Genomic DNA, 14,913 nt, shown 5'->3' on the forward strand with positions numbered 1-14,913 from the left:
ATTCTTAATGGAAGCATAGTAAGCCATGTTTACTATGCTTCAGTTTGTGAATGAACAGGAAGCCGCTCAGCACAGACCACTTGCCATTTGTTCACTGTCCAGTGAAGCTGAGGCTGCAGGGAAAGGGACTGGGGGAGCTCTGTCCTCAGTCCCTTTCTTTCTGTTTAGACCCTTGATATTTCACCAAAGCCCCAAAATGGGCTCCTAAAAAAATTAATAATAAAAAAAATTATAAAAAAGAATATTGTGAAAGATAATTAAAATAAAAACTACTGACACCGTCCACTGCCCTACTGACACCAATCTCTGCTTGACTGACACCGTCCACTGCCCTACTGACACCAATCTCTGCTTGACTGACACCGTCCACTGCTTTGCTGACACCAATCTCTGCTCTACTGACACCGTCCACTGCCCTACTCACAGCAATCTCTGCTCTACTGACACCGTCCACTGCTTTGCTGACACCAATCTCTGCTCTACTGACACCGTCCACTGCCCTACTCACAGCAATCTCTGCTCTACTGACACCGTCCACTGCCCTACTGACACCAATCTCTGCTCTACTGACACCGTCCACTGCTTTGCTGACACCAATCTCTGCCCTATTGACACCGTCCACTGCCCTACTGACACCGTCCACTGCTCTACTGACACCAATCTCTGCTCTACTGACACCGTCCACTGCTCTACTGACACCAATCTCTGCTCTACTGACACCGTCCACTGCTTTGCTGACACCAATCTCTGCCCTACTGACACCGTCCACTGCCCTACTGACACTGTCCACTGCTCTACTGACACCAATCTCTGCTCTACTGACACCATCCACTGCCCTACTCACAGCAATCTCTGCTCTACTGACACCGTCCACTGCTCTACTGACACCATTCTCTGCTCTACTGACACTGTCCACTGCCCTACTGACACCGTCCACTGCTCTACTGACACCAATCTCTGCTCTACTGACACCTTCCACTGCCCTACTGACACCAATCTCTGCTCTACTGACACCGTCCACTGCTCTACTGACACCAATCTCTGCTCTACTGACACCGTCCACTGCCCTACTCACAGCAATCTCTGCTCTACTGACACCGCCCACTGCCCTACTGACACCAATCTCTGCTCTACTGACACCAATCTCTGCTCTACTGACACTGTCCACTGCCCTACTGACACCAATCTCTGCTCTACTGACACCGTCCACTGCTCTACTGACACCAATCTCTGCTCTACTGACACTGTCCACTGCTCTACTGACACCAATCTCTGCTCTACTGACACTGTCCACTGCTTTGCTGACACCAATCTCTGCTCTACTGACACCGTCCACTGCTCTACTGACACCAATCTCTGCTCTACTGACACCGTCCACTGCCCTACTCACAGCAATCTCTGCTCTACTGACCAGTGGCGGCTGGTGCTCCATTTTTTTGGGGGGGCGCAAACAAAACCCCAGTCAACCCCCGGCCCCCCCCCCCCCCCCCGTCCTCGCCACTCGCAGACAATGGGACCTGCAGATAGACAGAGAGACAGATATTCCGATAGATAGATAGATAGATAGATCGATAGATAGATAGATAGATAGATAGATAGATAGATAGATAGATAGATAGATAGATAGATAGATAGATAGATAGATAGATAGATAGATAGATAGACAGACAGACAGATAAAGCTATAGATAGAGAGATAGAGCTGTAAATATATAGAGAGATAGGATAAATAGATAATAAGGCAGATAGCTATAGATAGATAGATAGACAGACAGACAGACAGACAAACAGACAGATAGAGCTATAGATAGAGAGATAGAGCTGTAAATAGATAGAGAGATAGATAGATAGATAGATAGATAGATAGATAGATAGATAGATAGATAGATAGATAGATAGATAGATAGATAGATAGATAGATAGATAGATAATTAGATAGATAGACCGACAGATATATATATATAGATAGATAATTAGATAGATAGATAATTAGACAGACAGGTAGATATATATAGATAATTAGATAGATAAACAGATAATTAGGCAGATAGATAGATAGATAGATAGATAGATAGATAGATAGATAGATAGATAGATAGATAGATAGATAGATAGATAGATAATTAGACAGACAGGTAGATATAGATAGATAGATGGATAGATATATGGATAATCAGACAGAGGTAGCTAATAGATAGATAGATAGATAGATAGAGCTGTAAATAGATAGATAGATAAATAGATAATTAGATAGATAGATAAACAGACAGATAGATAGACAGACAGATAGATATAGATAGATAATTAGATAGAGAGATAGATAGATAATTAGACAGACAGGTAGATATATATAGATAATTAGGCAGATAGCGATAGATAGATAGATAGATAGATAGATAGATAGATAGATAGATAGATAGATAGAGCTATAGATAGAGAGATAGATAGATAAACAGACAGATAGATATAGATAGATAATTAGATAGACAATTAGACAGACAGGTAGATATATATAGATAATTAGATAGATAAACAGATAATTAGGCAGATAGCTATAGATAGGTAGATAAATAGATAGAGCTATAGATAGATAGATAGATAGATAGAGCTATAGATAGAGAGATAGATAGATAGATAATTAGACAGACAGGTAGATATTATCCATCTATCTATCCATCTATCTATCTATAGCTATCTGCCTAATTATCTATTTATCTATCTAATTATCTATATTGGATAGATAAATAGATAATTAGGCAGATAGCTATAGATAGATAGATGGATAGATAGATGGATAGATAGATGGATAATCAGACAGAGGTAGCTAATAGATAGATAGATAGATAGATAGATAGATAGATAGATAGATAGATAGATAGATAGATAGATAGATAGATAGATAGATAGATACAGCTATAGATAGAGAGATAGAGCTGTAAATAGATAGATAGATAGATAGATAGATAGATAATTAGATAGATAGATAAACAGACAGATAGATAGATAGATAGATAGAGAGGGGGGGGCAGTCAGATAGACAGACAGAGATAAAAGATCTGTACAGCTGCAGGACGCAGGCACTCTAAGCCCTCACACACAGACAGGAGATGTGAAGCACGGCACCCTCCCCCTCCCTCCTGTCCTCTCTCCCTCCGATCACAGTACAGGCTGAGCATACAGCACAAGGTGCTGGACATGATGGGGTGGACAGGGACACTGGACAGGACAGACAATGAGACAAATAAAGTGTTTTTAATAAGTTACTTACCTTAGAGTCCTCCTGGAGTCAAAAGCGAAAGTAACACTGCCCTGGGGAAAGCACCGCCCATTTCCTTCTGCAGTGAGGAAGCAGCAGGACCCAATTAGAGAGGAGAGTGGAGACACTGGAGAGTGATTGGCTCATGGCGCACAGCACATAGCCACAGAGCTTAAAAAAAACTGCAAATGAAGCGTCTTGCCTGCTGCATTGGCATGACTCTTCAATGATGCTATAGCAGTGCACTGAGTCTGTGACCGGCGCCCACCCTGAACATGCATCTTAAAGGACCTTTTTTTTTTCTTAAAGGGCCCAAAAAAAAATTTTTTTTAATTTTTTTTTTACTGGCTTTGGGGGGAGGGGGGGCGGCGCCCATGCGCCCCCTATGGACGGGCCGCCACTGCTACTGACACCAATCTCTGCTCTACTGACACCGTCCACTGCCCTACTCACAGCAATCTCTGCTCTACTGACACCGTCCACTGCTTTGCTGACACCAATCTCTGCTCTACTGACACCGTCCACTGCTCTACTGACACCAATCTCTGCTCTACTGACACCGTCCAATGCTCTACTGACACCAATCTCTGCTCTACTGACACCGTCCACTGCTTTGCTGACACCAATCTCTGCTCTACTGACACCGTCCACTGCTCTACTGACACCAATCTCTGCTCTACTGACACCGCCCACTGCTTTGCTGATATACACGCATGTGTGTTTGTGCTCTGGACTCCACACCCTAATGCAATAGGCTGCACACACCAATGGCCCCTGTAAAAGCTTTCCCGAGCCCTGCAGCTGCTGACGACAGCCACCGATAGACAGCAATTATAAGGTGCAGCCAGGGCCGGCGCTAGCAATAGGCGAGTCAGGCGGCTGCCTAGAGCGCCAGGGTTGGGAGAGCGGCAAAATCCGGATCCTCAGCTGGGGATTCGGATTTTTTAAATACCCGCAGGGCCGGCAGGCGTCACCATCCATAAACCAGCATAGGCGTCTTATTGTGCCAGGCTGGGGGGCGATAAAATGCGCCTGTTAGGAGTCAAGACATCCCCCCGTTCTGTCAGCCTGCTTTCTCCGGGACCAATCTGTCCCCAGCCTGTAGTGCCGCCCTAGCAGCATCAATAAGAGCAGGGGAGAGCGTCGGGACAAGGAGCAGCCCGGAAGTGCTGCATTAACATAGAGTCGGCTGGCGCGGGTGAGATGGAACTGGGATCCCTGCCTATGCTTGCCGTGATTGTCTCCCCCCCCCCCTCCTCTTCCTGGATCGTCAGAGATCTGCTGTGGGAGAACAGGCAGCATCAGCGTCATGCTCCTCGAGGTGAGAAAAACAGGCGGCATTCTCAGCTGGATAAAAAAAGAAAACTTTCACTTTCTGTTGTCTGCATTGCATTGTGTACACAGGGGGACAGATGTGCGGGGGAGGAACTGATTTGGGGGGGGGGATGGTACAGTGGAGAACAGAGGTGCAGGGAATATAGTGGAGAACAGGTATGGGGGGGTGATACTGTGTGGAACAGAGGGGGGGGGGGGTGATACTGTGTGGAACAGAGGTGGGGGGGGGGTGATACTGTGTGGAACAGAGGTGGGGGGGGTGATACTGTGTGGAACAGAGGTGGGGGGGGGGGTGATACTGTGTGGAACAGAGGTGGGGGGGTGATACTGTGTGGAACAGAGGTGGGGGGGGGGGTGATACTGTGTGGAACAGAGGTGGGGGGGGTGATACTGTGTGGAACAGAGGTGCGGGGGTGATACTGTGTGGAACAGAGGTGGGGGGGGTGATACTGTGTGGAACAGAGGTGCGGGGGTGATACTGTGTGGAACAGAGGTGGGGGGGGGTGATACTGTGTGGAACAGAGGTGGGGGGGGTGATACTGTGTGGAACAGAGGTGCGGGGGTGATACTGTGTGGAACAGAGGTGGGGGGGGTGATACTGTGTGGAACAGAGGTGCGGGGGTGATACTGTGTGGAACAGAGGTGGGGGGGGGGGTGATACTGTGTGGAACAGAGGTGGGGGGGGGTGATACTGTGTGGAACAGAGGTGCGGGGGGGGGTGATACTGTGGGGAACAGAGGTGCGGGGGGGGGGATAGTGTGTGGAACAGAGGTGTGGGGGGGGACAGGCATTCAGGGTGGTGCAATGATGAAAATGTGTGAAGAGGACTACAGTGATGAAGCAATTGGGATGATCTGAGGCAGCCATTCTCAACCAGGGTTTTGTGGAACCCTGGGGTTCCTTGAGCTGTGGCTGATGAACCACATTTTTGATGGTGCCTTCATTCAAGGTTCAGCATCACTTAGCAAAGCCAGCAGCATGACAACAAATATCTTTAGTTGTCTTTAAGAGTGGCATTCTGAGCACCACTTTAAGTGGGACATTCTTCCACCAGTATAAGGACCATTGTTCCTATTGCCCCCTAATGAACTGGTTTTTAGTAAGGGTTCCCTGAAAATCATTTTTGGGGTTCCTCTAGGCTAGGGTTAAAAGGTTGAGAGAGCCTGATCTGAGGTGTGAAAATACAGGAATTGGGGTGATCTGAACTGTGGAGGTTCAAGTTCACCTTTGTAAAAAAATAATAAATGCAGATCTTTTTGTAGCTAAAAAAAAATGTGCATTTATTTTAATTTTACTAGGAGGCTGTAAAGCATTGTCTGTGTATCTGTCTGCTCATACAGACAGGCAGGTACACAGTTAGCCTGTCCATATACTACCCATTTACTACCCTAGCCTGTCCATATACTGCCCTAGCCTGCCCCTATACTACCCTAGCCTGCCCCTATACTACCCTAGCCTGTCCATATACTACCCTAGCCTGCCCCTATACTACCCTAGCCTGCCCCTATACTACCCTAGCCTGTCCCTATACTACCCTAGCCTGTCCCTATACTACCCTAGCCTGCCCCTATACTACCCTAGCCTGCCCCTCTACTACCCTAGCCTGTCCATATACTGCCCTATACCAGTGATGGCGAACCTTTTTGAGCCCGAGTGCCCAAACCGCGACACAAGAGCAATTTATTTCGTGCAAAGTGCCAACACAGAATTAAACCTGCCAGCGTCTCTACAGAGGATGGGACTGATCTAAATGAGCCCTAAGGGACTAGAAATGTACGATTCTGCCAGATTCGCTCAGACTGCAGGGATCAGGAATGCATTGTGCTCAGAATGCATTGTGCAACATACACTGACCATTACACTCACTTACCTGACCATTACACTCACTTACCTGACCATTACACTCACCTACCTGACCATTACACTCACTTACCTGACCATTACACTCACTTACCTGACCATTACACTCACCTACCTGACCATTACACTCACCTACCTGACCATTACACTCACCTACCTGACCATTACACTCACCTACCTGACCATTACACTCACCTACCTGACCATTACACTCACCTACCTGACCATTACACTCACTTACCTGACCATTACACTCACTTACCTGACCATTACACTCACCTACCTGACCATTACACTCACCTACCTGACCATTACACTCACCTACCTGACCATTACACTCACCTACCTGACCATTACACTCACCTACCTGACCATTACACTCACCTACCTGACCATTACACTCACCTACCTGACCATTACACTCACCTACCTGACCATTACACTCACTTATCTGACCATTACACTCACTTACCTGACCATTACACTCACCTACCTGACCATTACACTCACTTACCTGACCATTACACTCACTTACCTGACCATTACACTCACCTACCTGACCATTACACTCACCTACCTGACCATTACACTCACCTACCTGACCATTACACTCACCTACCTGACCATTACACTCACTTACCTGACCATTACACTCACCTACCTGACCATTACACTCACCTACCTGACCATTACACTCACCTACCTGACCATTACACTCACCTACCTGACCATTACACTCACTTACCTGACCATTACACTCACCTACCTGACCATTACACTCACCTACCTGACCATTACACTCACTTATCTGACCATTACACTCACTTACCTGACCATTACACTCACCTACCTGACCATTACACTCACTTACCTGACCATTACACTCACTTACCTGACCATTACACTCACCTACCTGACCATTACACTCACCTACCTGACCATTACACTCACCTACCTGACCATTACACTCACTTACCTGACCATTACACTCACCTACCTGACCATTACACTCACCTACTTGACACATGCAATGACACCAATAATGAGGCACAATGACACCAATAATGAGGCACAATGTTACCTAAGGACACCAATAATGAGGCACAATGACACCAATGATGACAACAATGATGGGGCACAAGGTTTCCTAATGAAACCAATAATGAGGCACAATGACACCAATAATGAGGCACAATGACACCAATAATGAGGCACAATGTTACCTAAGGACACCAATAATGAGGCACAATGACACCAATGATGACAACAATGATGGGGCACAAGGTTTCCTAATGAAACCAATAATGAGGCACAATGACACCAATAATGAGGCACAATGTTACCTAAGGACACCAATAATGAGGCACAATGACACCAATGATGACAACAATGATGGGGCACAAGGTTTCCTAATGAAACCAATAATGAGGCACAATGACACCAATGATGACAAAAAATGGGGCACAATGTTTCCCAATGACACCAATAATGAGGCACAATGTTCCCTAAGGACACCAATAATGAGGCACAATGATGACAACAATGATGGGGCAGAAGGTTTCCTAATGAAACCAATAATGAGGCTGCATAACACCAATGATGGGGCACAATATTTCCCAATGACACCAATGAGGCTGTTCTTTTTGCACAATTGATTGTTTGAGCTAGCACCTGATATCTGAGAGTGGGGCAGGCTTAGGACTAACAAGATAACCACATTAACTCCTGTCTCCCAGTGTCTGACCTTGCTCCAGCAGCTCATTCCCGCCGAAAGGCTCCTCTGATTCCAGCCGCGTGTGCTCCCAGTCACATCACCGCTGATATGGTGGATGCGGTGTGGATGAGACAGCTTCTTTGATTGGATCAGCGTGCGTGCACACGCACGCACGAACGTCACCCAGGGAGTTTCTTCTTTGTCACTCCCACACGGACATGTCATCAATAGCAGTAGAGAACTGTGGGAGTTGTAGTTTGCGGTGCGGTGGGGACGAATTGATTTTAGTGTGTGTTTATCAATTTTTCATGGCGTGTGGCGTGCCCACCGAAACGGCTTGCCGTGCCGGGAGCGGCACGCGTGCCACGCGTTCGCCATCACTGCCCTATACTGTCTTTAGGCTGGGTCCAGAGGCACAGGTGTGAGCCTGTGGACCATGGCTGAAAAAAATAGGTGGAGAGGCGCCGCAAAAATCTCCACCCCCTCCATCGTATACATGTACAGGACAAAGGGGGTGGAGTCAGGGGCGGGACCAATGGGGGCGGCAAAATGAGGTTTCGCCTAGGGTGTCAAAAATCCTTGCACCAGCCCTGGGTGCAGCTGCATAGTCTTCATTGGGAGGAAATGATAAGTGCATTATTTATATAACCCACAATGTACCGTTGCATCTTTTGATTGCCATCTCCAGGTGGCTGTAAACAGCAGCTGTCAGGCTCAGGAACGTTTTTATGGAGGCTCTGGACACTATAGGGTACTCTTAGGCCAAGTTTTCTTTTAGTGGTATTTGATCACCATTTTTCTTTTTGTTTTGTTTTGTTTTTTGCACTATAAACAAAAAAATGCTGTCAATTTTGAAAAAAAACAAAAACAAAAACGTTCTACTATAAAACATATCCAAAAAAAAAATATGTCTTTATAAACATAGGCCATATGTATTCTGCTACATATTTTTGGTAAATAAATCCCCGATAAGCACATTGATTGGTTTACGCGAACATTATAGCATCTTCAAACCAGAGCATATACAGCATACTATAATAAAAAAATAATAATAATAATACTTGTAATGGCGGCAATTAGCGACATGTAGAGGGACTGTGATAGTATAGCAGGCAGTCTAACACTGACTGTCACTTTGTGGGAACCAGTGACACAAATATAGTGCAAAAGAAAATAACTTAGGTGTAAAAGAAAATAGTGGTCAACAGCGCACCCTACTCAATACCTAAACATATACATCATAAATGCAAATGTGCAGAAGTGATCCATGTAAGAGGAGCGCAGAGTAGATCAGTGTATCAGGGGTGTAGGGGGGTGCATAGGTGAACTCTGTAGGGTTGCAAAGGTGAGCAATGTAAGAGCGATGCACGATGAAGGTGCACAGGCCAGAGGCGACTCTGGGCTTTGTGAGGACTTGACATGGGGCCCCCACTCGCACCCATGATGGGAAAAATAATTCAAGGACAAGAGCCTCTTCCCCACAACCCTGGCCGGTGGTTGTGGGGGTCTGCGGGCAGGGGACTTATCGGAATTTGGAAGCCCCCTTTAACAAGGCGGCCCCCAGATCCTGCTCTTTAATAACTAAGTGGCGGGGGCCATCTGGTGTTGTCACCTGGTGAACCCGCCCCCTTGTGACGTCATTAACTCAAGGGAATGCTGGGTGATTGATGTCACAAGGGGTGGTGTAACCGATATTCACTTGTTGTTAGGGACACTGACAGCTCCGCTCCTGAGTCAGGGCTCTTAACGCTGCCTGGGCACAGCTGACAGCACCGTTCGAAAGTCTCGGGCGCGTGCTTGTCATCCTGTTCGGTTCCCAGCCTGGCCGTTGATTGGCTAGGCTGGGCGGATTGATAGCAGCGCAGCCATTGGCTGGCGCTGCTGTCAATCACAGCGGATGACGCAACGCGCCAGGGATCGGGGCCGAGTGATACAGTCGGCGGCTATCACGGGAGCGCGCTCGCAAAAGCTTTCCACCATGCGAGGGAGCTCGCATGAACATGGAAAGCTTTTGCGAGGAGGAGCCGCCGAGGGACCCCAGAAGACAGGATTCTGGGCTACTCTGTGCAAAACGAGCTGCACAGTGGAGGTAAGTATAACATGTTTGTTATTTAAAAATAATAATAATTAATGTTTAGACATATTCCGTTTTGGAATTTCGTTTTGGTCTGACAAATAAATTTATTTAGTTACTCCCGAAATTCGTTTTATTAATTTTGTTTTTCGTTAGAAATTGCATTCGTTCGAAAATCCGAATGAATTTAGGTTGAATCTGCCATTGAATTCTTATGGTTCCTGTCGAATGTTCAAAGAAGATTCGACGGAGCAGTGAAACTGTACGTCGAATCGTACATTTCCGGTCGAATGTTCCACCTACAAGCTATAGAAGAATTCTAATGTTGTATGACTAGTAATAATTATATTTATTAATTATTATTACTAGTCAACCAACATTATAATTCTACTATAGCCTATGGGCTGAGCATTTGACCGCAAATGTACGATTGCAGCGTTGTACAGTTTAGCTGCTCCGTCGAATCTTCTTTGAACATTCGACAGACACCTTAAGCTTTCAATGACAGATTCGACGTTTGTGCGTTTGTATGTTTTTCGATGCTTTGACGAATCTTCGTCGTTCATGTTGAATTTCAAGTTAGTTCTAGCTATTTTACTGCTCCTCCTCTTTGGTTACAATCAGCCAATAACATTCATCATCATCATTATTTTTATTTTACTTTCCCCACCCAATTTCAGCAGCGATTTTTTCTCTCTATAATGTCGAAGCTTTGCTCTCTATAATGTCGAATCTTTTCTCTCTATAATGTTGAATCTTTGCTCTCTATAATGTCGAATCTTTGCTCTCTATAATGTCGAATCTTTTCTCTCTATAATGTTGAATCTTTGCTCTATAATGTCGAAACTTTTCTCTCTATAATGTCGAATCTTTTCTCTCTATAATGTCGAATCTTTGCTCTCTATAATGTCGAATCTTTTCTCTCTATAATGTCGAATCTTTGCTCTCTATAATGTCGAATCTTTTCTCTATAATGTCGAATCTTTTCTCTCTATAATGTCGAATCTTTGCTCTCTATAATGTCGAATCTTTGCTCTCTATAATGTCGAATCTTTTCTCTCTATAATGTCGAATCTTTTCTCTCTATAATGTCGAATCTTTGCTCTCTATAATGTCGAATCTTTTCTCTCTATAATGTCGAATCTTTGCTCTCTATAATGTCGAATCTTTGCTCTCTATAATGTCGAATCTTTTCTCTCTATAATGTTGAATCTTTGCTCTCTATAATGTCGAATCTTTGCTCTCTATAATGTCGAATCTTTTCTCTCTATAATGTTGAATCTTTGTTCTCTATAATGTCGAATCTTTGCTCTCTATAATGTCGAATCTTTGCTCTATAATGTCAAATCTTTTCTCTATAATGTCGAATCTTTGCTCTCTATAATGTCGAATCTTTGCTCTCTATAATGTCGAATCTTTGCTCTCTATAATGTCGAATCTTTGCTCTATAATGTCGAATCTTTTCTCTCTATAATGTCAAATCTTTTCTCTCTATAATGTCGAATCTTTTCTCTCTATAATGTCGGATCTTTTCTCTCTATAATGTCGAATCTTTGCTCTCTATGTAGAATAATCTTAGACAAATAGAGTTAAGGTTAGACACATTCATTTTCGTTTGTTAAAACAATTAATGTTTGCATTTTTGCTTTTTTACTATTCTGACTTTTTTTTTTTTTTTTGTCTTTGTATGGCTTTTGCTGACATTTTGGTATAATTTCTCTTCTTGGTCTCAATATGGTAATACTTATCCTATTTGGGTCCTGAAATCAAAGAAGTGTTTAAAAAAAAAGAAAACGCAGTAAGTTTCTCTACCATCATAAACCCCTCCTTTAGGCTTCCAGCTGTCAGAGTCAGCAACTTCCCCTCCCCTCTGTAGATTTGAATCCGTGAGTCAGTTCTGGTGATGTCTGCATTCAGGATGACTGTGCCTTCTCCAGAAGTTGTTCTCCACCTCTGCCTTATAGTCTTGGCCTTCACCAATGTTTCAGGTTAGTCCTATAAATACATTGATGATCAGCTAAAATATCTAACGGTTTTCCTAGACTGCAGGGTGTGTACAGAGCTAATTTGCACATAACAAAGCATTTTTACTGGGCATGATGTGCATTGCTTTGTGTTATAACTACAGCAGATCTTATAGATCCTAGGTATCTCTATCCAATTGTGTCCAGTTTTTTGTTTTGCTATTACGACCTGCAGTGTCTAATTTTTGTTTTTTTCCCCACTGTTAAACTGAAACATCGTAATTTTTTATTTGATTAAAAACCAGTTGCAAGACCTAGGCTGGCAAGCAACATTGTGTACGTTTTTACTGAATTTTGAAATACTTTAAGGATGCAAATATCCCTCTATAGCACAACCCACTGATAAATAAAAACATATTTTTTTTTAATATGATCCAAATTCAAAAAAGGATAGCCTGTAGCAGGGTTGCCAAACTCCTGTAGCATTTTTTTACTGACAAAACATAGAAAATTTACTGGCGGATCACATTTTTTTTTACTTTCAAATTACAGAACGTCTATTGAAAACAAACACAGTGAATGTTTAAACAGTATAAACATGGTATGGAAACACTGACAATACTTATAACAAAGTAATTTGCTTGGTTTAAACGTAAAAAGTAAACAGAGACATTGTAAGAGTCGATATTCTGCCTTGCAAATGTTTGGATAATTATACATTACACATTACAATTACTGTACATGTTCATTATAAACACTTTTGTATTCTCTACTGTGAAAATTATTTTATAAAATAAAAATGTATGAAAATAAAAAACGTGAAATTATCAGCCCCTGATATTTACTGTCAGTTGTAAAAAAAAAATTGCAGATTTTTGCAAACTGTCAGTAAATTTATTGGCAGTTGACAACCCTGGTCTGTAGGCTGGTCTCCCATCCATCTCTTCAACATCTTTCCCGTTACTTCTTAAAAGAAGCCTTTGGGAGAACTGTAGCATCACCCTATTGGAGCATTGATGGGCATCTTGATTGACAGCAGAAGGGGGGCATGTAACCAGTAGAGGGTCTGGGGTGGAGGAAGGGGTTGGGTACTAAGTGGGTAATGCCAAGGATAAGGGATCATCCCATCAGCTGACACATCCTTGTATGGTCCCTTCAGTATAAAAGAAAACTGTAATGGTGGAGTTGGAACATTTATTGCAGTTTTTAACTTGCACTAGATAATATGTAGTAGAGCTATTTTTGATATGTCGTGCCGTTAAGGCTTAAATTTCAATTTGAAAGACTTACTGTATTTATTGGCGTATAACACTCACTTTTTTACCATGAAAATAGAGGCTAAACTGTGCCTGAGTGTTATACGCAGGGGGCTGTGGAACGTTTTTTCCTGAAACTTCCCTCTTAAAGTTAGGGTGCGTGTTGTACGCCGATAAATACGGTATATCTTCACCTTAGACAGCTTTAACACCCTGATCGGGAGCAGCGATCAGTGTCGTGTCGCTGGTCGCCTAGCCCCCACACCGTTAAAATCACTCCCTAGGACACACTTAACCCCTTTCTCGCCCCCTACTGGTTAACCCCTTCCCAGCCAGTGCCATTTACACAGTAATCAGTGCATTTTTATAGCACTGATCGCTGTATAAATGACAATGGTCCCAAAATAGTGTCAAAAGTGTTAGATGTGTCTGCCATAATGTCGCAGTCATGATAAAAATCACTGATCGCCGCCATTATTAATAAAAAAAAAATAATAATAAAAATGCTATAAAACTATCCCCTATTTTGTAGACGCTATAACTTTTGAGCAAGCCAATCAATATAAGCTTATTGCGATTTTTTTTTTACCACAAATATGTAGAAGAATACGTATCGGCCTAAACTGAGAAAGACATTTTTTTTATATATATTTTTGGGGGATATTTATTATAGCAAAAAAGTTTTTCAAAATTGTCGCAATTTTTTTGTTAATAGCGCAAAAAATAAAAACCGCAGAGGTGGTCAAATACCACCAAAAGAAAGCTCTATTTGTGGGAAAAAAAGGACGTCAATTTCAGTTTGGGTGCAACGTCGCACGACCGCAATTGTCAGTTAAAGTGACGCAGTGCCAAATCGCAAAAAGTGCTCTGGTCAGGAAGGGGATAAATTCTTCCAGGCTGATGTGGTTAAATTGCAATTATTTTAGTGCTAGTTCACACAGGAACAGGCTCTGCGATGCGAGCTGAAATCGCACGGGATTGCACCAAAAGTAGTGCATGCACTACCTTTTCAAATGCATTGCAACCGGATCACATGGTAATTCAGTATAGTCCCTGTGCAGGCAAATGCGATCTGCATTTCGGGTGTCATTAGGAGTACATTGCCACTCACAGCAGATCGCATGGGTATTCCGTTTTTAGCACAGAGTGAGAAACACGCACGGAACATGGGTTTCCCGCAACACGTTCTGGTGTGAATTTCTCCTTAATGGGCCATTGTGGGAACTTTGGTGGGAATGATTTCTCATAAATACATACGATTGTATTATTATAAGCCTTGTATGCAGGGCTTTTTTTCAGCGGGGACGCGGGGTAACGCAGTCCGGCACCTCCTGGACTGACTGTATGTAATGGCAAGGGGTGCTGGGGTGTGCTCCAGGGTGTTGATGCTCACCGCTGGAGATATATTTTTGCAGGGGGCGTCTATTGTTGCTGGGGAGGTCTATTTGTTGCTGG

General features: G+C 43.7%; 1 protein-coding gene across 2 annotated transcripts in view; it reads left to right on the top strand.

Annotated features, from left to right (window-relative positions):
- The first annotated feature begins 12,100 nt into the window (after nt 1-12,100).
- LOC120920941 (SLAM family member 5-like) overlaps nt 12,101-14,913 on the top strand; it is a 126,530-nt gene continuing 123,717 nt past the window's right edge. For both annotated transcript variants that reach the window (XM_040333398.1, XM_040333399.1), the window contains exon 1: nt 12,101-12,226. In XM_040333398.1, coding sequence (XP_040189332.1) covers nt 12,142-12,226 — 85 coding nt within the window. In that variant the 5' untranslated portion in view covers nt 12,101-12,141. The remainder of the gene's footprint in view (nt 12,227-14,913) is intronic.

Source organism: Rana temporaria, chromosome 13 (genome assembly GCF_905171775.1).
Source record: "Rana temporaria chromosome 13, aRanTem1.1, whole genome shotgun sequence".
In the NCBI taxonomy this organism is placed as follows: domain Eukaryota; kingdom Metazoa; phylum Chordata; class Amphibia; order Anura; family Ranidae; genus Rana; species Rana temporaria.